Source organism: Myotis nattereri (assembly GCF_964212035.1).
Source record: "Myotis nattereri genome assembly, chromosome: 14".
NCBI classification, from domain to species: domain Eukaryota; kingdom Metazoa; phylum Chordata; class Mammalia; order Chiroptera; family Vespertilionidae; genus Myotis; species Myotis nattereri.
The window spans coordinates 20010529-20037362 of record NC_138089.1 but is presented as its reverse complement, the minus strand read 5'-3'; the positions used below and the strand labels follow the sequence as shown (position 1 = coordinate 20037362).

The 26834-nt window shown below is 48.7% G+C and overlaps 1 protein-coding gene across 2 annotated transcripts in view; it reads left to right on the top strand.

Moving 5' to 3' along the window:
* CACNA2D3 (calcium voltage-gated channel auxiliary subunit alpha2delta 3) overlaps nt 1–26834 on the top strand; it is a gene marked incomplete at its 5' end in the record, with an annotated part of 806336 nt that overhangs the window by 585497 nt on the left and 194005 nt on the right. For both annotated transcript variants that reach the window (XM_081105975.1, XM_081105974.1), the window contains one exon: nt 6113–6187. In XM_081105975.1, the coding sequence (XP_080962101.1) occupies nt 6113–6187 (75 nt within the window). The remainder of the gene's footprint in view (nt 1–6112; nt 6188–26834) is intronic.

Here is a 26834-nt window from a genome sequence, read left to right as displayed (position 1 = left end):
GGGAGGAATTGGAAAAGGGCTCTCACTCACTAAGTGGTTCTGGCTAGTAAGTTTAATCTTGGGCCCATATGCCCCCTAAATTAGCTTGCTTACATTCTGTTTTTCCTAAGAAAGCAAAACAGTCCATTAGAACATAATGGAGGGCTGAGAAGTGAGGTCCATGGGGGTTGTTCATCGTGCAGTGGTGGGCATCCCCGCCCCTGGGGCTCCCCTCAGCTCTGGGCATCGGTGCCATCATCACCATCCAGAAGCCCATGCTGCACCCCTCCTCTAAGCCAGGGCTTCCCAGAGTCCCTAGAGACTTTGGCTCTCCCAGCACTTCCTGGTGGGCCCTTAGCACCCGCTCCAACCCAAGAAAGGGAAGCTCCTTTGAACAAACAAGGCAGCTCTATTCCCATATGTTGATGCCATTTCAGTCATCAAATTAGAGAGCCACCTGCACAGGAAAGAGGAAATGAACTCTAAGCTAGAGTCCGGTGTCTGAGCTCACAAAACATGGCCTCCTTAGCCAAAGAACTCTCCTGCTTGGGCTGACTGAGATGACAGAGGCCTTCTACCTACTGCCCCCGGGGCTCCTGACAACCAGCCTCACCCCCATCAAAGCTCTTACAGTTGGGGTTAGGGGATCTGAGTGATCCAAACCCAGATCAACAAGTCTTGGAAATGGTGGAGCTCCCCAGAGACTGAAAGCTAAAGGATGAGGGAGAGATTTGAGTTCCCTAAAGACACCCAGAATCTCTGGCTCACTGTTTAAGGAAGGGCATCCCACCCTGAGAGAATGTTTCCAAGCAATTCTCAGCCTCTTATCTCATATGAGAAGATGTAGAAACCCAAGTTCAGGGCCACGACTTGATACATGCCCAACAAATCAAGAAACTATGAACATAATATGAAACTGATAATAATGACCCTGTGAGTTTATTTCTCAAAGCTTCCTCTCCCGGGGAAGGTGCGACCCTCTTTACCACATGTTCTCACTTAATAAGAGGCAGACGCTGCTGTTACCCTCATGTTACAGCTCAAGAAACTGAGGCACAGAAAATGGAAATATTTCGCCAAGCTTCAGGGCTAGTAAGCCATGGTTTTCCCACTATCTAGTACCCTAAAGCCATTAAGAACAATAAATGACAATAATAATAATCATAGTTCAAATAATAGTTAATAATATGAACAATAATGGCTAAAATAAAATAAAACAATGAAAGGTTTATTGAACTTGCTACTGTGTGGCATGGTAAAAATTCTTTACATGCACGATTCCCACTGAATCCTCATTAGGCTCCCATGGAGTGGGTGCACCTTGGCCCCATTTTTAGTTGAGGAAACTTGAAATAACTTTCTCAGCATAACTCATCTAGTAAACGATGAATGAAACAAAGTGTAGCAGGAGAATAGAGGAAGGTCAGCTCCAGGAATTAACCAGTGGCGCCTGACATACGGGCACTTCTGTTTTTTTGCTTTCCCAGGGGATAGGCTGGGAATCGGAGACACAGGTAGGACATACTTACACCTAAGTCATTCCTTCTCTGGTTCCCACAAAACACCTTGGGAGACAGTGTGTGTGTCAGCCAGGCCCAGCCAGGGTGGAACAGGCCTCTCCGGGGAGCAGAGTGCGGATCACACCTTCCGTCCTGATCGACACCTTGTAAAGATGAGTCAGCGCTTGGCTTGTGGGGTTTTCCCCGAAGATAGAATTCTTTCTTTTCCCTTCGCTGCATAGATTTTCCCACAAGGCAATCAGACTTCCTATAATTTTTATTAAGAATTCCAGACCCCCCGGCAAAATTTTCCAGACACCACAGCCTCTGTTAAGGTAACGAGCCATTTTATAATTGGGTTCCCTTCATTAGCCCAAAGCCCTGCACGTGGAGGGAGGCACCTCCTTCCCGGCTGTGGACCAAGGCCCCTGGTCTCCAGGAGGGCGGCTTCAGGACTGAGGCCCCCTGAGCAGCCCCGAGTGCTGGACCCCGCGTGTCCTATCTGGGTTCTGTTACTCCGCGGGACTGCACAGGAACACTGGTTCTATTTCAGATGAAATAAAAATTACATATTTCATCAGTATATTGATTTGTGGCCCAAAACGAATGTTGGACGTTGTGACATGATAAGCTTTCAGTTTTCTGAGAGATTGACCCACAGAATGTCGTTGGAGATGGCCTCCGAGTTTCTCTTCGCACATCTACAGGAGGTTATAGCCATGCGTCGCCCACCAACCAGCAAAGCGTTCTGATGTTATTTTCCCAGGCTGTTCCCCTGGGAAGGATTTTTACCAGGTCGTTTCTGAATGTCAGGAAGACCTCAGGAACAGCCTTGAGAAGGATGGAGTATACACCTGCCATCACAAGTCAGCCTCGCCTTTTTAGCTCATTTTCTAACATTAATGTTCATTTAGACTTTAAAGATGCATTAGATAATATTTGGGTAAAAAGTGAAGAACATCTCAAAGTAGGTACCGACCTTAACTGGAGTACCTGCTACCTGCAGGACATAATGCCAGGGGTTGCAGAAGTCACAGATGAGTGGGATGTCTCCTTCCTCACCAAGAGCCCATTCTGATGGGGAGGTGCTGTCTTATCGGGAACAGGGCAGAGGAAGGAAAGGGAACTTGCTAGCATTGGGAGACAGGTATGAAATCATCAAAGCCCTTGACTGATGCCTTGGTAATATATGATCAAACTCACAAATAATTGATTATTGTCATTTTGATAAGTGCAATACAGGAAAAGTAGAGTGCATTAGGGTGTAGTTTCATGCATAAGGGTGAAGGTAGCAATGGAGAAATTCTCAGGGTTTTATGGAAACATGGTATGGAAAGGAGGAAACAATGGGGAAGGTCAGGAGAGACTTTTATTTTATTTTTATTTATTTATCGTTGGTTTCAGAGAGGAAGAGAGATAGAAACATCAATGATGAGAAAGAATCTATTGGTTGCCTCCTGTATATCCCCCACTGGGGATCAAGCCCACAACCTGGGCATGTGCCCTGACCGGGAATCAAACCAGAGACCTCGTGGTCCATGGGTTGATGCTCAACCACTGAGCATACTGGCTGGGAAGGAGAGACTTTTAATAGGCCATGATGATCCTGAGGCTGAGCTTACAGTGTGGATGAGAATTAGCTGGGGGACGTGGGGCAGAGCAGTGCTCCAGGCCACTAGCACTGTGTGAGTAAAGGTCTGGGAGGGAGAGAAAACCACAGGGGGTTATTGTCACTGCCATGTGCCCTGAGAGGCAATGAGTGGAAGGAGGCTGGGCTGGGTGGGTAGGTAGGGACCAAACCCCAGGGAGACCTGATGGACACTCCCACGGGTTTCATCTTACACAAAGAGAGGTCTTTAGCGGGTTTTACAAAGAGGAGCAACAGGGGCCAGAGTTACCTTTGATCAGTCTTGAGGGGACTTGGTTGGGGCCAAGCTTTGAGGCAGGAGAGCCGTTAGGACAAGTGTGGAAATCTATTACATTAAATCTACATGGGTGGAAGCGTGGGGAAGCAGAGTTGAATGTGGGTAATTTCTGGTATAAAAATTAGTGATTACTTGGATCAAGAAGCTGGGGATGCAAGAGAGAAACAAACCTAAGGATGATGCTCTAATTTCTAATGTGGGCATCGGGGTGGGTGGTGGTGCCACCTTGGAGAGAGAAGGGCAGGAAAAACCACAGGAAGGGGGAGAGCACTGCAATGCCCTGGGTGTGGTGTCTATGCAGTGCCTGAGGGATATCCAGGTAGAAATGGCCAACACACAGTTGGGTACGTGGATCTGCCACTGAGGGCAGGGGCCGCAGCTGGGAGAGAAACTAGGGAAAATGAGTGCTTGAGCGATGGGTGGAGGATGAGAAGGAGGAAGCCTGGGAGCATGGGCCCTGGAAGCTGAGGGAATAGAGTGAAGGAAGAGGGGGCAGTCGGCTAACACAACCGGAAAGATTCGAGAGAGAGCTGTCTCTAGGTTTAGTCATTAGGACGCCATTGGCAACTGTGGGGAAAGGAGTTCTGGTGGCATCTTGGTGGGTGAGGCAGATTCTAGTTGGCCAGGGCATAAATGGGCAACAAGGAAGAAGAGGTGGCCATTACACAGTGAGTGTAGTACGTTGGGTGGGGAGGTCAGCTCAGCCCCTCATTCCAGGGGAGAGAGCAGAGAGTTTCGCGTAGCTTTGTAGGATCTGCACTCAATTCAATGTGTTTTATTGTCCCCCCACTTCCTCCTTTTACTCTTCCTGGTATCCGTGCTCCCCTTCCCTCCGTCCCAACAACCCCTCCACGTATTTTGACCCACATGACATGACCTTGGCCATCATGGAACCTGTAGGGAGATAGGTATTAACTCATCAAAGCCCCTGACTGATGCCTTGATAAGGTATAATCAAACTCACAAATAATTGATTATTATAATTTTGATAAGTGCAATACAGGAAAAGTAGAGGGTATTAAGGGAGCATATGCAAGGAGTTCTATCTTCTTTTCAGTATTAGTTCCTGAAGGAATGTACATTAGAAGGCACTGACTATATTAGCTGACTATAAAATATCATTTGTTGGGGCTAATTTGGAGTTCGAATTTCCAACGAAATACCACTTTTGCTTTTAATGGGTAAAGTTAGACTCCCCTGGTCCCTTTTGACCCCTCTGGTCTGTATTAAACTGGGACATACTAATGGTAATTAATGCAGTGTTGACTGTATCTGACATTTTTCCAAGAGACAAGATGAAAGAGACAATATACATCTCAAAGGATAGGAAATCTCTGGTTTATCTTTCTCAGCATAATGAAATATACTTTTATCATTAGACTCAAGTAGAATCTAATTAAAACTTGCTGTGCAAGGTAACTCCAGGAGAAAATGCCTGTTGCCCTTGACTACCACATGCATATTTGCTTTATGTAATTAATGCAAAGGAAACTTTTAATTGCCAGTGTTAAATTCTCTGAAGTCAATTTCACATTACCTTGACAATAAGCTAAGAAGCAGACTGGGTCATTCTTGGTTTGTAAACTCTGTTGTCTGGATCGTTTAATAGTATTATATTCAAGAACGTGATCAGCAGAGGATTTTAAAGAAAAGTAATAGTGAGAGTTCAGAACTATGAAATAACTCGTTGGAAAAAAATGTAGGATTTTTTTTCCTTCTTCCCTTTTACTGCTCTGGGAAAAGTGGGTTACATTTCATTTTTTTTTTTTTTCAGAGAGAGAGAGAGAGGGAGAGAGAGAGAGAGGGAGAGAGAGAGAGAGAGAAAGAGAGAGATCAGTATAGGTTTTATGCCAGAGGCCATTTTAATACATGAATGATTTGTAGGTAAATTTATTGTAGCCAATGGGTGCAGTCAGCTGTGTAATAGAAATATTGTCAAAAAGCCAGGATTATTATTTAAATAAGTGCAGTGTTAAATTTGATTACATACTTTTTAAAGCTAATAAAACATTTCATTGCTCTCAAACTATTTCCCATAGTCCCATTTAGTCAGAAAACATAAATTAAGTGAGGCTCTGCATAGAAAATTACCCAGGCTTTGTGTCGATGGAAGCATGCATGGAAAAGCTTGGCAGCCTCACAATTTAAAGACAAAGGGATGTAAAAGGGGTTGGCAGGCTCCTCTGCAGGCTGGGGGTGGGGGGACACTTTTATCCTTGAAGAATTATAAAAAATGACTGCCTAGGAGAGTGCGTGCTTGAGGTGGCCCCTGTGGGTGTGGAATTGCAGGCAGCCTACATGTGCATCAGAATGAGGTCACCTCTTTCCTTATCACAGAAGAGAGAAGACACCCAGGGTGATAAAATTCCGTGCACTTGGACAAAAGGCCTTTCCACCAACATTAGCCACTTTAAAAAAAAATGTAATTGTTTTTGTTTTAAATAAATCAAAGTAAAGCCTTTGATGCCAACGTGGGGATGTGACATTTTAAATTGTGCTATTTGCTGAGCTTCTCCTGTGACAGGTCTTCATTTCCACCAAATGTCAAGGATCAGCGCCTCACGTTCATTTTAATGAAATATTGTGCTGATAAGGGTTATGAATGCCAAGTTTAAGCTGTAAATTACTAAACGCCGGGCTGCTTTATGCTTTGTGAATGCACGGGGGAGCAAGCTAATGAAGGTTTCTCTCTCTCGCTTCCTTTTACAGTTAGGGATTCACGGTTATGCCTTTGCAATCACAAATAATGGATATATCCTGACGCATCCAGAACTCAGACCACTGGTAAGAGAAAGACTTCTTTCTGTGTTTCTCCTTTTATGATTTAAAAGGTTTTCTTCAGTGCTACAGGGATGACACTTGGCAGTGGTGTTCACATTAAAAGCTCATTTGATAATATTATCTCCTAAAGGTGGTTTTCACAGTTAGTAAATAAATAATTTGGGGTAGATACAGTTACTATCATGCTGGTATATATAAACTAGAGGCCTGGTGCACAAAAATCATGCACTGGGGGTGAAGGGGGAGTCCCTCAGCCCAGCCTGCGCCCTCTTGCAGTCCAGGATCCCTTGCTCCTTACCACCTGCCTGCAGCAGAGGTGGGAGAGGCTCCCGCCACTTCCGCTGTGCTCGCCAGCAGTGAGCTCAGCTTCTGGCTGAGCAGAGCTCCCCCTGTGGGAGTGTACTGACCACCAGGGGGCAACTCCTGTGCTGAGCGTCTGCCCCCTGGTGGTCAGCATGCATCATAGTGACCGGTTGTTCCGTGATTCATTCATTTGCATATTAGCCTTTTATTATATAGGATCCATATACATCTATGTGCATTTCTTTATTGATTTCACTGCTGTGAATATATGGAGATTTTTTAAACTCTGAATTGTTTGAAACACATCATAATGGGTACCTTTATACAACAAATGGTCTGACTCTTCAACCCGAGACTGACTTGTTGCAAGTTTCATTTGATACAACAAACTAGACCCGGCATCTCTGGAAATTCATTACCATAGGACTTGCCCCCAAATTACATTGCCTAAGCCCAGTGCTTCCTGTGTTGAAGGGATTCAACAACACCTTTTCGTTTCCATAAAACAGTTGAGATTTTCATCATTTCCTGCCAAGGCCATATCTGGTAGCATTGTTGGTGACCCGACCTGTAGACCATTTTCTTTCAGCAACTTTTTCACTTTCTCTGCAATGAGTGGGGTTAGGCCACATCCAGGACAGATCACGGGTTCACAGTCCTCCCCGCCCCCTGGGGGAGGCTGCCTGGAGCACCGTGTTGAGGAGGATTCTGAAGGGCAGCCAGACTGCTGGCTAGGAGGCCCTGGTCCCCTGGCAGCATCTCCTGTGGGCGTGGAGGGCAACGATGGCGAGGGGGCCATGTCTTTGCCATCTCTGCACTAATTGGAATGTGTTGGAAACAGGCAGCCCTTTTGGTTTGTGTGTTTAGTTCATTTTACAGATGTTATAAAGGTATAAAGAGTAATACAGTAAATGCTGCTTTTGGAAGTTAAGAAAGTGTAGGTTGTTTCCTATAGCAATCCACGTGTACACACCCACATATTCACATGTACCCAGACTTCTCATTCTCCCCAGACTTCTCATTCTCTTTCATCAAAATCAGCAAAGAGCGACAATGCCTGCTACGCAAATGTTTGTTGGCGAAGCCTTGTGGGGACCAGTCTGCTCCTCGCTTGACTCGTTGTTTAGAAAAGTTCATGTTTGACCTCCATCATCATCCGGCTTTGCTCTAATCGCCCTGGTATTAACGGAGTCACGGCCATGTCATGTGGATCCCATATGCACGCGTTAAGACGGGAATTACGGTAACAGTTGATTTCCACAATGTTTTTATCAGAAAAAGATTGGGCTAACTGGTTAGCTAGTTCCAAATGTAACTCTGAACTATTGAAAAGTTTGATTGAAAAAGATACGAACTTTCTAAGGATATTTAAGTCTGGAAACATTTAGGTCTAAAAGCTTAGCACGTTGCCCATTTCCGAGCTGCCTGGTTGGGATTGTCTGTGGGGAGCGGGACGAGTTGTGTGTTTGGTGCGGCTCAGTCTGGCTCCTAGTGCTTATTTATTCCAAGTGGGAGTGGAACCGAGTAAATGAAACAATCAAACCTGGATCTTCTGCCAGTGAGTGAATTAGCTTCCTATTTATCAGCTTTTAAAGAAGGGACGGAATGGAACCAGATGTCAGAAGTCACCGAGGCACTTTCGCTCTCTCTGTGGCAACAGGGATGAGCGGCTCCCATCTGCACAGTCAGCCACAGGTCTTTCTGCTCGTTTACATCCTCTGGTCGTGCAGCAAAGGGTCTGTTTGCAAACAGTCCAGTGGTGCTCTTTTGAGAGCTGTGGAAGGGCTCTCAGAAATCAGGCCAACCAGCCAGCGCCAATCTCATCCTAACAGTGCAAATACAAACCATTTCTGCTCTCCTCACTGTTGAAACAGTGTACTGAATGGTTTCACCAAAAGTGGTAACCAGGGTCAAGTTCCCATCAATGGGGTGGCCCACCCAGATGCCCAATCTCACTTGTGATCATCTAAACCCGATGAACCATATTGCAGTTGACCTGTGATAAGGACCTAAGGAATGGCCAGGCGGCTTCTCTGTCTCTGACCCCAAGGCCATGAGCTCTTTAGAGGAGGCTTAGAGGATTCCATGAGCGCGCCCATCTGAATGGGGTCCATATATGGACATTGACTGTGCCTCAAGGTTTGCATTTTCCTCCAGGGAAAGAGAGAGCAGGGGAGTGGAAGGAACTTCAGCAACACAGACATTGCCCTTGACTCCTAGTCCTGCCACATCCCAGCTGTGCGACCTTGGGCAAGTCACACACCTCTCTAAGCATCTGTTTCTCTTACACTCCTGTCATAACCATAGTGATGTATCTCAGCTTGGTTGTCAAAGTAAATGAGATAATGCCAGCCAAGAGCTCTGTGTAACAAAGCAGGCCCAGGACATGGTGGGGACAGTGGTGGTTAACCTGGCACCTGTGTGTGTGTTTTTGGCTCTATGGATCTGAGCTCAGGTGTCATAAAATAGTTTGGGTGGACATGGTGGTGGTGGATGCTTAAGGGGGATCTAAAGAACACTTTTTGATTATTCGTTTGGTTCAGATTATTATGGTAAACACTAGAGGGCTGGTGCACAAAATTGGTGCACTGGAGAGAGGTGTCCCTCAGTCAAGCCTGCGCCCTCTCACAGTCTGGGAGCCCTGCTATCAATCACCCTGCAGAGGGAGATATTTCCCACCTGTTGCAGCGCTGCCGGCTGGGTAGCCTGGGCCTCCCTCTTTGGGGCAGTCGATCATGGAGGCTCCCCCCTCCCCTCCTCCCCCCGACTGATCAATTGCCCCACAGAGGGTGGCCTGGGCCTCCCTCTGCCAGGGTGATCGTGCGGCAATGGTGGGGCCCCCCGACCAATAGCATCCCATCCACCTTGGCCGGCCTGGCGCCAGTGCATGTCATAGCGTGGTCATCCGGACGATTGTCTGGATGGTCATTCTGCTGTTTGGTCATTCGCAATTTTTTTTTAAATATATTTTATTGATTTTTTACAGAGAGGAAGGGAGAGAGATAGAGAGTTAGAAACATCGATGAGAGAGAAACATCGATCAGCCGCCTCCTGCACATCTCCTACTGGGGATATGCCCGCTACCCAGGTACATGCCCTTGACCGGAATCAAACCTGGGACCTTTCAGTCCGCAGGCCGACGCTCTATCCACTGAGCCAAACCGGTTTCGGCTGGTCATTCGCAATTTGCATATTGCACTTTTATTATTATAGATTGGTTAGGGATTGTGGACACAAACACACCCACCCAGACAGATACAGAGTCCGGAGATCATGCAGTGATTCAATCCTCCTTTCTGTCTGCCTTCAGCTCTGGGAAACCTCGGGTAAGCCTGTCTGTGCCTGTGTGTCTGTCGTCCCGTCTCAGTCTCTCTCTGTCTTTCCTGTCTCTCTCTCACAGGCGCGTGCACGCGCGTGCGCGCACACACACATTCTCAGTTTTCTTGGCCAACTCTTGTCTAGAAGACAGACGGCAACTATACTATAAGGTTCTATTTGAGCCTATCTTTTTAGGCAACCAAAGTGTGGGTTGCTGTGGTTTTTAAAGTAGCAACAGGGACAGCACTAGAAGCTGCAGTAAGAGGAAATGATGGTAAGAGCCAAGCGACAAGGATGGACTACTCCCAGCTTTGGCCTATACAAGTCATTGGTTCGTCTCTGTTTTTTTGTTCACCTGAACAACAAAAGCTGGAAGTTTTCCCTTCTCTGACCCTCACCACCAGCACACAGTAGGGTCCCGGGAAGTGAATGAAGGCAGGCATCCTCCAAACCCGCTGTTTTCACTGTTTCTCACTTTTGGTCATTTGGATAATGTCACTTGTGAGCTTCCCCTTGAAACCCGGGCTCTGCACCAAGCGTGATCCACCTGGTCAGAACCCTCGCGTGTGGCTGGGGACAACCAGTGGCCAGCAGCTCCCTCAGCTAGCTGAGGGTTCAGGCAAGGAAGCCTCATTCCAACCTGATGCGCCTTCTCCAGAGCCCAGCCGTATAACAGAATCCTTATTATAGATGCACGTTCCCCTCAGTTCTGGCCCAGGCCACTGGTTAGCACGTTGGCTGTGAGTGCGGGGCGGTGGCCAGTGTGAGAGGGTGGAGCAAACTCACTTAAAACAACTCATATTCTCTCTCCCTCTGCCACTGAGGCTGTTTCCACCCCTCCAGCTGGAGAAAAGAAGTGGGTTTCTCTGAAGCACAATACCAATATTTTACTAATTTGTCCAATAAGATCTTTCCCCCGAACTTAATGTTTGGCTTGATTTTATCCAGTGTTTTCTTTAATCTTGTATGATTTGGGTGTGAATCATGACGTGCCTCCAAAAACAGCTCAGATGTAGGGGCCTTACTCAGTCGACTTGCTTTGGTTTAATTGGCAAAACTGCTAAAGTAACACTTTTCCGTTGATACCTGGGCCACCCTTAGTCTGTCCTCAGTTATTTCTCAGCCACCCTGTCCTGCCACCAGCTTGTCATTGCGGGTAGGCTGACTGATACGGATTCCACAGACATTTGCCTGGCACCTGGGGTGCGGGGCCCTGTTGGACCCGGCAGTGGTTCTCAGCCTTCCTAATGCTGCTACCCTTTAATATAGTTCCTCATGTTGTGGTGACCCCCAACCATAAAATTATTTTCGTTGCTACTTCATAACTGTAATTTTGCTGCTGTTATGAATCATAATGTAAATATCTGATATGCAGGATGTATTTTCAGGGGTCGCCACCCACAGGTTGAGAACCGCTGGTAGGGGCTGATGTGACATCGGGTGGGCTGGGGGCCATCCCACGGGTGGGGGCCCTACCTGTTCTCTGGGTGGGGAACAGGACAACAGCTCAGCAAGAGGGATTCAAGTTAGAACTTAGGGAATGCTTTTGAGTACTGTAGTTATTAAGCACCTGGAAATTTTTTTTTGGTCTCAACCACTTTTTAACGTTCAGATGAAAAATATTTCAAAATATAGTTACGTATAGTTACTGTCTAGGCTGATTTGCTGTGCACTTCCTTCTTCCCATGTCTTTGAGAGCTTAATGGATTTTTTTTTTAATGTGGAACCCTGAATATGTCTCTTTCTTTTGCCCAACAGGGCATCGAGGGAGATAAGACTGGGTAGGTGCCACCTTTAGCATGACCTGATGTTGTTTTGTTTTGAGATTTTGGTGGTTCCCCTCCCCCTCTCTCTTCCCCCTTTAGAAGAAAGGACATCTGAGTTGATTTCCTTCCTCAAGGAGGCCTGGGATGTGGGCCTGGTCACACCACCAAGAGGGCACAAAGGGGGCCCCAGGACAGGCAGGGCCCACGGAGGAGCCTGGAGCGGGCACAACCTGAGACCTGCTTCCAGGAGGCCCACGCAGACATATCTGCCAAAGGATGTTTGTTCTGTGCCTGCAAGCCCGGGAGGTGGGGAAGGATGCTGGCAGGTTTCTGTTCTGGTTGAAAATTTGCCAACGCATGGGCCACTGGGTGTGCTGGTGGACATCATGGGAGGTGGGAATCGGGGAGAGAAATCTTCATTCATTCCTTCAACATCTGCTGGAGGTCCACTGTGCTCCAGGCCTGAGCAAGCTGCTCAGAGTGGCTACAGAGATGTGCCCTGCCTCAGAGAACCCCAAATCTAACATACAGATAAGATTTAAGATTTGGGGAGAATAACTAGAGACACTACCAACATTTTTTGTATGTTTGTGTTGTTGACCTTAGTATTTTCTTTTTTTAACATATGTTGATTCCTTGTTATGTGACAGACACTGCTTGAAGTGTCTTAGATGTGTTAAAGCTTTTAATCAATAACTTATTTCATAGCAAGCCTAGGATGCGGGTGGGTGGAAAAGCCCAGGGCTCCTGGGAAGGGTGTGTGTGTCAGGCCTGGGAAGAAGATGGGTCGAGGAGGCACCTGGAGTCAGATGGTAGACACCTGTGAGGGCCAGGCTGAGGAGCTGGGCTTCTCTTGGGAAGGCAGATATCCAGGCTGCCTGCAGGAAGCGAGGCACTGCATAAACGAGAAGATGGTCAGGTGACTAGAAAGTGCCGGAAGCCAGAGCCCTGAACCAGCTCGGTTAGGATGTGCTACATTCACCGGCCACGTGAGTTGGTGCTTCAGGAGATGGGAGGCAGAGTGGCTGGAGGGTGGGAATGACCGAGAGGCCTGGCCTCTGTTGCCACGTGGATGAACAACAGGGTAATCACTGGATTATTATAGTTAAACTCTGTCTACACTGGGTCTGTTGGTGAGAATATAAAGGGAGCCACGAACATGAGCTGCTGAGCTGCTGGGTAATTTAAAATTTTCTAGTAGCCACAGCTAAAAGTAAAAGTGAAAAAAAGGTGAAATTAAGAATATATTTTCTTTAACCCAATAAATTCAAAATCACATTGTTTCAACATACAATGAATATGAAAATTATTGATGAGATAGTTTACATCCCTAATACTAATCTCTTCCATACTAATCTTTGAGCTCCGGTGTGTATTTTACACCCACGGCAGGTGCCAGCACAGGCCTAGGGCGTGGCCAGCTATTTGGGACCCTTCTGAATCAGATGCTGGATTATAGGAGCTCCTCGTTCCTGAAAGTGAATGAGAGCAAACATTAGTACCGCCACCCATCACTATTTCATCTGGGGAGTCTGTGCAAATGGTTGGTGGCTTCTTAGCCTCCTCCCTTGTGACCTCATCCACCATAATCCGCCCTCCCACCCTTTTCCCCCGGCTGTGGCCTCCTGGGAGGGAAAGCAGAGAGTTGTCCAGAACTTAGGGCATCAAGTCAGTGCCAGGGCAGATGGGCAGGTGCTCTCCCCGGTTGGGCCGTGCTTCTCTGACTGTTTACGTCCTAAGCCATGTCAACTTCCTTAACCAAACTGTGCAACACAAGCCAGGGGCCAGGAAGCCTCAGCCGCGTGGGTGAGCCTGGGCCTTCAGGTTGTCCAATAGGAATGTTGAGACACACACCACTTCTCTTGTTCTGTAAAACTCAGGTTAACTCTTTAGGGAGCTCACATTCCGCAGATGACTGTGTCATCTGTCTTCCTTACCTGTTCCAGAGCCTTCCTCTCCCCCTGAATTCAGAGTTGTTGCCAGTCCAGCCCCCAGCTCTCCACAGCCTGAGCATTGTCTGGGGTCACCGCCTTTCCGTTGTGTCCTTCCTGACTGTCCCTGACCCAATCGGAACGCTGATTCTGCTGCTTGGTCCTTGCGAACACCAGGCAGTTATGTTTCCATGTCCTTTTGTAACTGCACAGGTTACATACAGATGGACCCTTGCACAAGGTCCACTACACGAATGACATGTGGTCATGCTAATAAACATTCTTACACCACCATCCTGTCATATGGATTAAGTGGATATTCCTATGGACACATGTAAATATATGTTGAATGCTACATGGACAGTGCATATCAAACACCAGTTTAAACTGAAGCTTAAAAGGTAGGGGCACTATTAAAATCCTTGTCAAAGTCCACTGACTTGGCTTAAGCAATGGGCCAGGCGAGGTCAAATGTGATTTTTGTATCATCATGCACATCCTCAATTATGTAAGGGCCTTCTTCCATCCCACACCTAAGAGTTTTCTCTTTCTGTGCAATTCTTGAACCCGCAATGCTTCAATTAACCTTCCTTCATTTCTTCTGCCCATCCACAACTACTCAGTGCAAATGCGAAGGGTTCTTTTGAGTTCAACAGGTGTGGGTGTGGCCCCACCAGTGGCTTTCCTGGACCTCTCCCCCAAGTCCTCCACCCTCCTGTCCACTTGGAATCTGGTTCCCAAGTGCTCCAAGCCCACTCTTCTCTCTCTGTCCCTACCCTCTGGTCAGGGCCACCTGCCATCTCTCCTAGATGAATGACTTCAGTCCCCTTTCAGGTCCTCTCTGGGCACCTGCCCCCTCCCCACCCCAGCACCATACACTCAGCAGTCAGAGGGACCTTCGCTGACATCAGTCCGATGCTGTGCTTCCCTTGGCATTTAGAGTAAAACAAACTCCAGCATGACCCCAGCTCTGCACTAGATCTGGCTCCATGACCTGATCTGCTGGGCCTGCGTGGCTGCCCCCCATGCTCCCCTGTGCTCCAGCCATCCTGGCCCTTTTCCATTCCCCAATGGAATCCTTGTGCCTGCTCTTCCCTCTGCCTATAATCTCATCCCAGATATACTGTGACTGGCTTGTTCTCACCCCCACGTCTCATCTCAGAGGTCTCCCCTATACAGAGGTGTCCTTGCTCCCTGACCAAAGGAGCCACACTCTTCCTCTGTCATTCCCCATCATGTCCCTGCTTTAGTTTCCTTGGTTCACTTATCACTCTTGGGAAAGGTCAACTACCCCCTGCTGTCCCCTGTGAATTCCTGGGAGTTGGCTCTGCACAGAGGAGACAGTCAGTAAATATTTGTGGCATGATCCTGATGATGTTTGAAGGATGCTGATGACTAGACGTCTGGGTACCGATTCCCTACTTGAAGTGGGGAATTGGAAGTGCAGGTGCCATATGTTTTCCCAGGAAACGTTTCTTGAGTCCTTGCTACATCAGGTGCAGAAACAAGCACATTTGCTCCGTCAACACCTCCTTTCCTTCGGCCTCTCCCTCTGCCCTGCTGGCCTGCAAGTATTCCTCGGATGTTCCTGGGGTCGAGCACTGTGTTGGCCAATGGAGACATAGAAGCAGGTGGAAGGATGTCTGTTCACAAGAAGCTCACTGCACCAAGCCAGAGTCCCCGACAGCCAGAGGGGCCAGGACGGTCTGTGGGCTCACGGGGGAGGGGGTTGTCTACTTTGCTCAAGGAAGGACACCCTGTGATACAGGAGGACTTCCCAGAGGAGGTGGCAAGCACACCACCTGCATCCTTTTTCCACTCTGGTGGACACTTCTTCTTACCCAGCAGGGGCCCCACACTGTCCCCAGGATGGCTGTCCTCCAACCAGACGGGACATGACTTCTGCCTCTGGTCTAGGAACCAGGCATTCTGCTGGCCCCAGCCTGTCAGGGTGTGTGGGGTGGGGATAGTATAATTTACAATCCTTCCAGGGGCTCTCACTGCTGGAATCCCTTCCCAGCCTCCAGGCCCTTCACTCAGGCTGCTGAACTGAAGGAGGATGCCCAGTAGGTGGCGCCCAGGCACCACCGTGTGCCCGTGAGGAGGCTGCAGTGCCTCCAGCACACATTCTCTGAACAGGCCTGGTCTGAATCCATCCCATTTCGTTTAAAAGAAAGAATTAACGGATGCTTCGTAAATGTATCTGCTCAGAGGAGCGTGTTCCCGAGAGAAAACAAACAAGACTGCGTGACCCCCACGTAGCGAGCTGTTCCTTTTGAAATACATCATTTGGCAAAAGAGCCTCACTGCCTTCCTCTTGATGCTGTTGTTGAGGGCACTGTTTGCACTGCCCGGGTCTGGACACTTGAGTGGAAGCAGTGCTGCCCGGAGCTGGGGACGCTTACCCCTCCTGCGTTTGGGGATTCAGCCGAAGAGGGGGCACCTGGATTTCTGTCCAGCTGTGGACCTCAACAGCCTCTTGGTCCCCAAATTCTGTGGCCGGGGGTGTGCTTACCAGGGGTGGGCAAACTTTTTGACTCGAGGGCCACAATGGGTTCTTAAACTGGACCGGAGGGCCGGAACAAAAGCATGGATGGAGTGTTTGTGTGAACTAATATAAATTCAAAGTAAACATCATTGCATAAAAGGGTACGGTCTTTTTTTTCAATAGTTTTATTCATTTCAAACGGGCCGGATCCGGCCCGCGGGCCGTAGTTTGCCCACGGCTGGCTTAGGCGCTCAGGGCGTAGATGGGGTTAGCAAGTAAGGGGCTCGCAGTAACGCAAAAGGGCGTTAGGGGCCAGGCGGGATGCTGAACACCCTGTGTGCTTTGCTTCCTACGTCCGGACAGCATCCCCAGTGTTCGTGTTTTATCTCAGAGATGGTAACTGATGCTGAGCCCAAGACTGTGTCAGTCAAAGTACAATGGGGTCAATCATCAGGGGGAAAAAGATGACTGTGGCACTGTCATTTTCCATAAGATGAAACCTATGCAATTGGGAGGACTGAAGCTGAGATGTGTGAGGCTCTTTTACAAGAGGAAAGCTGGGCTGGAGAGCCTCCTGGCTGCAGCACACAGTTCTCCCCTTGCTCTGGGCCGCCTGCAGGCACGCAGACCTGTGTGGAGCACAGCAGTGGCTCCTTGGCCCTGGGTTGTGGGTGGGGCCTGCTCCTGGGGGCCACCCAAAAGCAGTGGAGAGGGGAGAGGTGGGGTCTCTGTCTATTCAGCCCTGTGTCCCCTGAGACTGGCTGCACACAATCTAAAGCCACAAAGCCTCCCTTGCTCTCTGTGGACTCCTGGGACTGCTCCTTCCTTTGTCCCTTCATGCAGATGGGAGAAAAAGGTCCCCACTGCTTCTAGTTCCAGGGCCCTGCCCCATTTTTTTGTAGTTTTCCACACCCTACCTACACCATTACAATAGCCCCTTTATTCAACTTTCCTTAATTAGCCAGCTTGACTATGCCATGTGCTTCCTGCTGGGCCCTGGCTGATACAAAGGTATGAGTAGATGGAAGGCTGTTTCTTCTTAAGTCTTTACTCCGTCCAGAGAGAAGGGGGGAGGGAAAGCAGGATGAATGGGAGGAAAGAGAAAGAATGGAAAAGCAAGGGTAGTAAGAGAGGAAATGAGAAAGGAAGGAAGGGAAGGAGGAAGAGAAAGGGCAAGAGGAAAAGACCCTCTATCAGTTCCTTTATTTATTTACTAGAGGTCCGGGGGAGAGGGGGGGTCCCTTAGCCCAGCCTGTGCCCCCTCAAAGTCTGGGAGCCCTCAGGGGATGCCAGACATTGTTAGTGCTGTGGCAGACGGGAGAGGCTCCCAATACTGCTGCCATGAGCCCACTTCTGGCTGAGCGGTGCTCCCACTGTAGTAGCACACCTACTACCAGGGGGCAGCTCCTGCATTGAGCGTCTGCCCCACTGGTGGTCAGTGCATGTCATAGCAAACGGTTGTTCCATCTTTCGGTCAATTTGCATATTAGCCTTTTATTATATAGGATGCATCTGGCAAATTCCCATTTGTTCAAGGGATAGAGAATTGGCCTCTGTTGCTTACAACCAGAGCAGCCTAGCTGATATACCCTCAGGATCCGCAGGTCTGGGAACCACTGCTGGCTGTGGCTCTGACCCCTGCTCCAAAGGAGCTCACAGTCTGCACCTCTTCCCTCTCCCTCCCCACAAAACTTTCCTCTCTATCCCACCCACACCTAGGCCCCCAGAAGTCTCTCCTCCTCCCACCAGGCCTCTTGCCCAGACCTTAGAGTTTGAGCTCCGCTACATCATAGAAGTATCTTGACACAGGCATTCCCTCACTCATGGCAAGCAATCTGAAGACCGCTAGGCAGGTTAGTCTGTTCACCCTGTGCACTCAAGGCCTGGTAAGGTGCCTAGCAGAGGAAGTGGAATGATAAATAAATGAGGAGAGAACACCCACATATAGGAGATTGATCACACAATGACAGTATGTTATTAAGCACCAGGGTGGAAATGTAGCATTTATAAAAGGACATGGTGTCTGGCTGTGGAAGGGGTGGCTGAGAAGGCTGCAGGGGGCTGGTTTGCAGCCTGTAAGCTGGAGGTCACAGTGGGTGACACAGTCCAGCACAACCAGGAGCCGCAAAGGGCCCTGCAGACACCAGGATACACCTCTCAAATGCCAGGCATCCTATTAGATGCTGGGGATCTCATGATAAAACAAAACAAAATAATTCCCCCTGCACTTGGTGTTTGCAATCTCATGGAGAAGATACATGTGGGGTTTTTTTTGTTGTTTGTTTTTTTACAGCTGATCAGTAAAAAAAATAGTTGTACACATTTTGGATAAACTCTCCAGAGGAAACAGGATCTGAGAAAATTAAAAAGTAGGCAGAGGCACCCCCTTAGTTGGATAGTCAGGGAGAACCCTTCTTCAGGCGATATTTTAAGCTGAGCCCTGAAGTCCCGAGGGAAGAAAGAGAATACACTGTGCCAAGGCTGTGAGACTGGCCCGGGGCGCGGAACCATGTCTGCAAACCCTGAGGCACGGGGATGCTCAATGTGTCCTGTCTGGAATCTGCTGGTAGACTTAGAACAGACTTCCAAAGCACGAGGGAGAGCGGCTGGAGGTTTTACTGATAAATTTCTATTTGGAAACATGCTTAGCGAAGCAGCTGCTGCTGATGCCTGCCCCATGCCTGCCTGTCTGCCCTCAGTCGTGACCATTTCCACCCATGCCAGCCTGCCTGCAGCTGCCAGCCCCTGGGCGAAGACATTCTCTGGCTCCCGGGGCCCACTTATCTCAGGCGTGCAGCAGGCCAGATGTGCTAGGATCAGCATCCCTCCATCAAAGACGGGTGAGCACGGGCACCTCGCAGGTGGGATAGCTCCAGGTGCCTGCTGCACACTGGCTCCCAGAGCCCCCAGTGCTAAGGTGCTCGGGCAGCACCTTATGTTGGGTGCCTGCCCTTCTCCGTCTCTGAGTCACTTAGCCATGTCCCTGCAGGCATTTCCTGGGATCCCATCTCAAGTAAAATCCTTGCTGTTGAATTCTGGGGTCAGGGTCTGCTTCAGAGAGAAGTCAAGCTAAGACACCAGTATGTCCACATTTCTCTGCAGAAATTGATTTGCTCTGCCCTAGAGCCTGGACTCCAGGCCTCCGTGCACCCACTTGGACCTTCTCATTAACACGGTGGCATTAAGCACATGTTCCACTCTGTTCCAGGCCCCTGCACAGGTTCCCACCACATCCCAGCCTGCTTGGAGAAGGCACATCTTTATGCCGTTCATCTCCGAGAAGGCACTTGAAGGAAATTTGGTTTAGAGATAGGATTCTCTGCTGCTTTGTTGTTTGTCAGAAGAATTTGATGAGGACAAAGCTCCTCTCTGCACTGGACACACTCTGACCTTTGTTTCACTAGATTAATTTCATATCTAGAGTGCCCCATCTTGGATGATGAATTAGCAATAAAAAGCTCATCAAAATGTAATTACATGCAATGTGTTGAATAATGATCTCTTAAAAATTCCTATAGATTTGTCTGCACCTCCTTCCCCTGGTGGGGGAAATGAGGCTCAGCTGCTAGCTCCTAGCCTGGCTCAGGAATGCAGACCCTCGCCATGCCGAGGGACTGAGACTGGAGAGCTGGCTTCTGTCATTGCCCAATGTCATCTAATTGATCAATTGCTTTTCTCCACATGATACAATACACATCTTTATATAATTTAAAGGACCATCTCAACGGGCGGGAATAAGCAGGAAATGGAAGCTCAAGGCAGAGTGAAGCCCTCACCTCCTCCATCTGCCTGTGGGGGCAGAGTTATTAATTAAAATGATAACTGCCCAGAGGGTAGCATGGAGGACTCCCGGGATGGGAGCTTTAAAGCTTCCTTAACTTTAAACTCCAGGAGAGAGGGTTCCTCCTTAAAACCAGAAAACAGAGCCACCTGTACCTAAGAGGAGGCTCCACGGAGCTGTAGAGTGAGGTTAGGTCTCCCGGCCCTGACTTGGTTCTCTCCAGAGGGCTGGACTAGGACTGGGAGAAAGCCTAGCTTTACCCTCAGTCTATCAGGGGGAGTCCTGTAAAACCGACAGCTGGGCCCTGGCTCAGTGGTTCTCAACCTTCCGGCTCTTTAAATACAGTTCCTCATGTTGTAACCCAACCATAAAATTGTTTTCATTGCTACTTCATAACTGTAATGTTGCTGCTGTTATGAATCGTCATGTAAATATCTGATATGCAGGATGGTCTTAGGCGACCCCTGTGAAAGGGTCGTTCGGCCGCCAAAGGGGTCGCGACCCACAGGTTGAGAACCCCTGCCTAGCTGATTTGGCTCAGTGGATAGAGCATGGGCCTATGAACTGAAAGATCCCAGGTCTGATTCCGGTCAAAGGCACATACCTGTGTTGCAGGCTCAATCCCCTGTAGGGGGCGTGCAGGAGGCAGCCGATCAATGATTCTCTCTCATCATTGATGTTTCTGTCCCTCTCTCCCTCTCCCTTCCTCTCTGAAATCAATAAAAATATATATTTTTAAAAACCTACAGCTGGGCTGACTGCGAATATCCCAATGATCCCAACAGGGTGAATGCCCACGCTCATTTGAATATCTGAAGAATTCAATCATTTGAATGCCAATGCGTGTTCCTCGGGGAGTTTACATTTCAGAAAGACAGTGCATCTGAATCCCCATGAGAGCATTAAATTGCTATCTAATTAGCAGTCCCAAATTATATATATTTAAAAGATAATTAAAGGTTTGAAGGCTGTTGGAATAACTGGTTATACATTTAAATGAATCACTAGAAATTTGTTAGTAATGTGTGGAGTTTTCTTTTATTTCTTGCTTCCTCCTTTGAAGTTCAGTAGACCCAACCTCGCGGGGTTAAGTCTGGTAGTGGGAAGATAAAGGCAGCTGTTTTTAATTATTGCAGCTCAACCCCCCAAATAATTATAAGCAGCTGTCATTTTTTACATAATCCTAAATGATAAGACCCAAAGAATGCAAATAAAAAGGTTGAGACCATGGCTTTTTGGCCCAATAACTGAATGCCTACCATACCCTGAGCTGACCACTGCACTTCACTGAGGAGCTGCCTGGCCATGAGCTCTGCAGCAGCTGCCATGGCCACGTGTGTTTGGGCACGCACCTCCCATGTGCCACGTCTACGTTCTCAGTGGCATCCTTAGGGCAAAGGAGGCGCCCGCACATGTGGAATATTGACACAGGAAGGTAGTTTGGCTAAGCCGGGCAGGTTTTTAGCTGAAAGTTCTGGATCTCACTTGCCTCTTTCTCCTTGGGAGGGGCTCTCCCCCTGCCCTTGACTTAATGACACCCTCTCCCCCCCCACCCCACCACACACACACATACACACATTAATCGCATGATAGGTCACTCAGTAGCTGGCATTGCTTTGGCCTGGGGCTGCGGATCTCATAGGACTGAATGCTTTTGTGCACCAGCTGGACAGGGTCAGAAATCCCAAAGGACAGTCTGCCCTGCCAGCCTCCACCCAGGTCGCTCTGGGGCCAAGTCTGAAGTTCAAGGCTTTTCGTACCTGTCGCTCCCTGGATGGGTGGAGATCTCCTGAGGAACAAGTCAAGAGGGCATTGGCCATAGCCACACGACTTCTCCCTTTGGGGCCAGAGACTATGAAACCAAAGTACACACACACACACACACACACACACACAAACACACACACACAGGAATGGGCAAAAGTAGGTTTACAGTGATGAGTGTGGGGAAACACTGTTTATTCTTGTGTTATTATTTATTAATTATTGTATTATTTTCCATATGAACTGTAAACCTACTTCCCCCCCTCCTTTATGTGTGTGTGTATGTGTGTGTGTGCATTTTTTTTTTTTAATGGAAAGATTCCTTTGAGAGGTTATTTGAAACTCAGCTCTGCTCAGTGTGGAATTACAGGGCGCCTGTTGATGACACCACAGGTCACCTGCCATCACCCCCTTCCCATGCCCTGGCAGGAGACATCTCAGGCAGGCGCCAGGAGCACCCTCAGGTCCACAGGTACCTGGGTCTCCACGGAGCAGAGCATCTCTGAGGATAGGTGTCTGGGGTCAACATCAGCTCTACCACTGTCAGCTGTGCGACCTTGGACACGTTAACCTACCTGGACTCAGTTTCCTTCGCTGAAAACATGGGGACAAAAATAGTATGAACTACATGGGGTTGTTATAAGGATTAAATGACTTCATGCTCATAAAATGCCTGGAATAGGCCAGGCACAGAGTGTCATACCAGTGTTTGTTAAGGGAATACACACCCTCATTTGTTCATTTACTCTGTTCGCTCATCCATCAGATATCGTGGAGAACCTACTCTTTGCCAGCGTGTCCTGGGCCCTGTGAGTCAGCACCTAATACCAGGGCAGTGTGGTGGGTGTGGAGGCAGAGGAGGAGGCGGGGTCCTGAACTGACTGAGGACAGGCCAGTGCGGGCTTCCCCGGGGACCTGATGCCTCTGTGAGTCCTGAGGCACCACTTGACTTTGAGTTGGGATAAAGAGGGTGGAAATAGATGGAGCAGTGTGTGCAGAGGCCTGAAGGCAAGAATGATAATGACCTTTTTGCAGCTGGCTCAGTGTAGCTGGGGAGCATGGCGAGAGGCAGGAAGTGGTGAGAGAGAGGCCAGAGCAGCGAGCACTCCCCCATCAAGGAGAGAGGTATCATGGGGGCTGACACTACCTGGTGGCTAGAGGGATGGAGGGATGTGATTCACTTTCAAGAGACACTTACTTAGAAGCAATAGATGTGGCAGTTTGCTGCATCCCATCTGCTTTGCCAGGCCCACTGGCCTTTTTCTTTGATTACAGTGGCCTGTTCCAGCCTCTGCCCACATATCTGTGATCACAGACAAATAGAAGACCCAGAGGACTCAGTCAGCCTTACCAGGGGCTTTCGGTTTTCCTCTGAGTCATGAGTGATGTCAGAGGTCTCTTGGGCTTAGTCAGACTAGCAAGCATCCAGAAACGTGTGTGTGTGTGTGTGTGTGTGTGTGTGTGTTTAAAGATATATCAGTAGAACTGAGGATCACATTAAAAAATATCAGAAGGAAACATTTTGCTCGCTCACCAGTCCAGTGGTCTGGATGGACCCAGGATGGGTGAGAGCCTACTGAGTTTGGCGGTCAGGAATGGCTGGGGCAGAGAGCAGGCGGCTTGAAGGGATGTCACATGCGTGTGTATGCTGCAAAGCCCTGTGTCCTGGGGGCGGTGCCGAGTGAGGGCCGCCCCAGGAGGAAAGGAGAGAGGCTTCAGCTGGAAAAATCAGAAACTGTCTCGGAGGACGTGGCCACAAAGATGGGTCCCTGCCTGTCTTCTTTTCTTCACAAGTTCCTAGAAAAAATTAGCAGAAAATGGAGGAACAAAATAAAGCTATCATGCCAAGCAGCTCCCCCCAAAAGCTGCACACAACTCCCTCCCACCTGCACATTTGACGAAGGCGTAGCGGTCAGACCTAGGGTGATACTGTCACAGGCATCCACCAGTCAAGGTGTGGAAGGAAGGATCCCTTGCCCTCTTTTCCGCATCTCTCTTCTTACTTCACTTGCAAATTCATTGCCAGCTCCCTTCCCTTCGTGTCACTTAGCACAAAAACCTTGAAGCTGAGACATCTCCCCATTCTCTGCTGACGGCCATCCCTGCAAGCTGGGATGCTGAGACTGGAGTCCTTTCCCCAGTGACAGGCTTGGGAGGCACACGCGGAAGGAGAAAGCCACCCACAGGAGGGCTCACTCTACAGAAAGTTCCAAGGCTAGCACATTGCGTTTCAGTGTTGGTTGATACTATTTTCTGATTTCACTTACGGGAATAAGGAAATCCATTGTCTTTACAGTTTCTGAACTAGAACTTGTCTGACGGTTTCCACTTACTCAAGGTTTTGTGTTTTTTTGTTTTGTGTGTGTGTGTGTGTTTTTGCTTTTTTTTTTTTGATACATCGTTATTTTCTCAAAGGAATTGTGCCAAATAAAGTTCTGTAAATGCCACAAAAAGTTGCTTGTCAAATGTCAGAGACAAACTCTCAAATCATAGATGTCATCTCCTAAGGGCAGTGGTATTGGAAATCTCTATGTGAAACAGGGAATGTAATTGGCACATGGCACATGTGTGTGCTCCAGGACTGGGTGGCAGTCTGTTTGAAACTGTGACATTCCTTTTGAAGGCTGTCTTTCTTGCATCCACTTTTGCTCAGGAAACTTTAGAGCGGGTTTTGTCTCAAGGTGTCTAATACCGGAGGAGCTGGCTCCCAGGGGCCCGCAGGCACCTTTGCTTTGTGTGTAGCATCCACGTGCTTTTCCCTTCTCTGCTGAGAGCTCATCGCCCCTTCGTCCGAGTCAGCAGCGGCCCCTCTCCTCCCTGCGTCAGGGTCCCCTGTCCCCGTCCCTTTGCTGGCACAAGTTCTTCCCACCTGGCCCCTCAGCATGATTTTCATTTTTATGGCTCACTTGCTCTCATAGGACAGACTGGCTTTTTGAGAAGCAGGATTTAAACCCAGCCGCCGAGCAGTAGGCCGAGTCTGACCCCCAAAAGTGGCAGCGGGGCTGGCCACCTCCTCCCCACACACAGTGCCTATGACTCACGGAGACTCAGAGGACACTGATTTAAGATAAAGGTCATTTGGGTTTTCAAAGCGGCCTGTTAATTGTTGTTTCTTTAAAAAATACCAAAGCTGTTTTAGATTTACAGCGATCAAAAGGGTTTTGTAATCACAGTAAGAGCACGAAGGACGTTTCATCTTCGAGACACTTAAAAACACTAATTAATGAGAGTGTGGTACCTTTCAGAAAAAGGAAAAGGCTCCTTGTCTCGACATGCCCGTTGCCTCTCCCCCACCTTCCGGGTGCTTCCGGACACACCCTCGTGGCCTGCTTTCCCTCCGGCGTATCTGGGCTGCTCATCTCCCCTTGAGCAGGAAAGACTTCATCTGCGAATATAGAATCATCAGCATTTCTCTCCTGGCCTAGCATCCGTGTCACCCAGGCACGCATCTTCTCCAGCGGAGCCCATTGTGGGGGGGCAGCACGACTTCATGGTGTCACCGGGCCCTGCACGGCTTCTCTGAGGCCAAGCATTGGGTTTTGGTCACTGGGTGTCGTATAAATAAGACATCATACATCGGGCATGTGACTCACATGATACTTAGCTTGCTGCACTCACTCAGTTTATTGTAATTGTCCTTGATCTAAAATGGATGCTTGCATCCTTGGCTATCAAGGCCGATTTCAGGGCAGCCTGAATGAGTCCACTGTAAACAGAGACAGGGCTGGCTGGTGAGAGCTGGCGTACAGAGTGGTTCTGCAACCAGCCGTGTGCCTGCTAAGCGCAGTCCATCCATCAGTAGTTGCCGTCGGGGCTGAGGATATGCGTTGGCAAGGAGACCATATCCAGGTGGCAGTGCAGAGGGAGGTGGAGACCGGAGGCTCAGAAACCAGGCAGAGTTGGTTTTGAATCCGAGTCCCACTGCCTATTAGCCTGTCACCAAGGGACCTGCATCCCTGGGCTCAGCATTTTCCCAGCAGGGAAGCGATGGTCCCTCCATTGGAGCTGGGAGAATTAGATGAGATATGTCCAAGCACAGTGCCTGGCACAAGTCTTCATGACAACGAGAGGTTACAAGGGTAAAGCTGGCCAGCAAAAATGTTTGCTTTGTTTGTTTGTTTTTTGCTAAAGGCAGTGACTTAGAAAGCAGAACAGATTGTCAGATTGTTTGCTACATTTTATGAATTTCTTGTTAGAGAAACAATGAACTTAGAAAACTGAAAACAGCGACTGCTTCAAAGTCCTTATCCTTGGGAAAGAGAGCAGAGTATCGAGTGATGATCCCTGCATTGTGGGAGTGAGGGCAAAATATTTTTTTCATTTCTTGCGCTTTTCATTTTTTTTTTCAAATTTTCTTGCAAAAATGTTTTCATTTTTTTTTTCAGAAGAAAATAAAAACATAGCAATACGCAAACTGCTTAAATTGTAGCCAGGAGAACAGTGACTGATACCAGCTACTGGGAGCCCCTTTTCCTCGGGTCCCCTCCACTGAGGCTGGACATACTGTGACAGTCACAAACCTTGATTTGCAGACTGTAGGAGAGAAGGCCTGTCTGGCCACCCGGTCAGGAAACCACATCCTTATATGAGAACTTTCCCTTTGACCTTGAGAAGAATTGGCCAGCTTGCCAGGCTGAACTGTTTCTTTAAAGGAATAAAAGGAGTAATGAACAACTGTACTGTTAAGACCTATTTTATTCTGTGAATGCACTCTGTAGGGGTGAGCTCAGTGATGTAGGGGCTGCCGTATCTCAGCAATGACATTAGCAGTTTAGAGAGCTGGCCAAGTGGGCATGTTCTCAAGCCCTGTTTGCTAGGACATACTGTGTGCTCAGCCATGCTTGTACTCACTTGCTTCTCCACAGCCCTGTGAACTAGAGCCTATTACCTTCATCTTAGAGGCTAGCAGGTGCACACTAGGCCCAGGGGAGCCCAAACAAGTGCACACCAGCCCAGAGGAGCTCAGACAAGTGCACACCAGCCCAGAGGAGTCCAGACAAGTGTACATTAGCCCCAGGGGAGCCCAGACAAGTATACACTAGCCCAGAGGGGCCCAGACAAGTGTACACTAGCCCAGAGGAGCTCAGACAAGTGCACACCAGCCCAGAGGAGCCCAGACAAGTGTACATTAGCCCCAGGGGAGCTCAGACAAGTGCACCCTAGCTCCAGGGGAGCCCAGACAAGTGCACACTAGCCCAGAGGAGCGCAGACAAGTGCACACCAACCCAGAGGAGCTCAGACAAGTGCACACCAGCCCAGAGGAGCCCAGACAAGTGTACATTAGCCCCAGGGGAGCCCA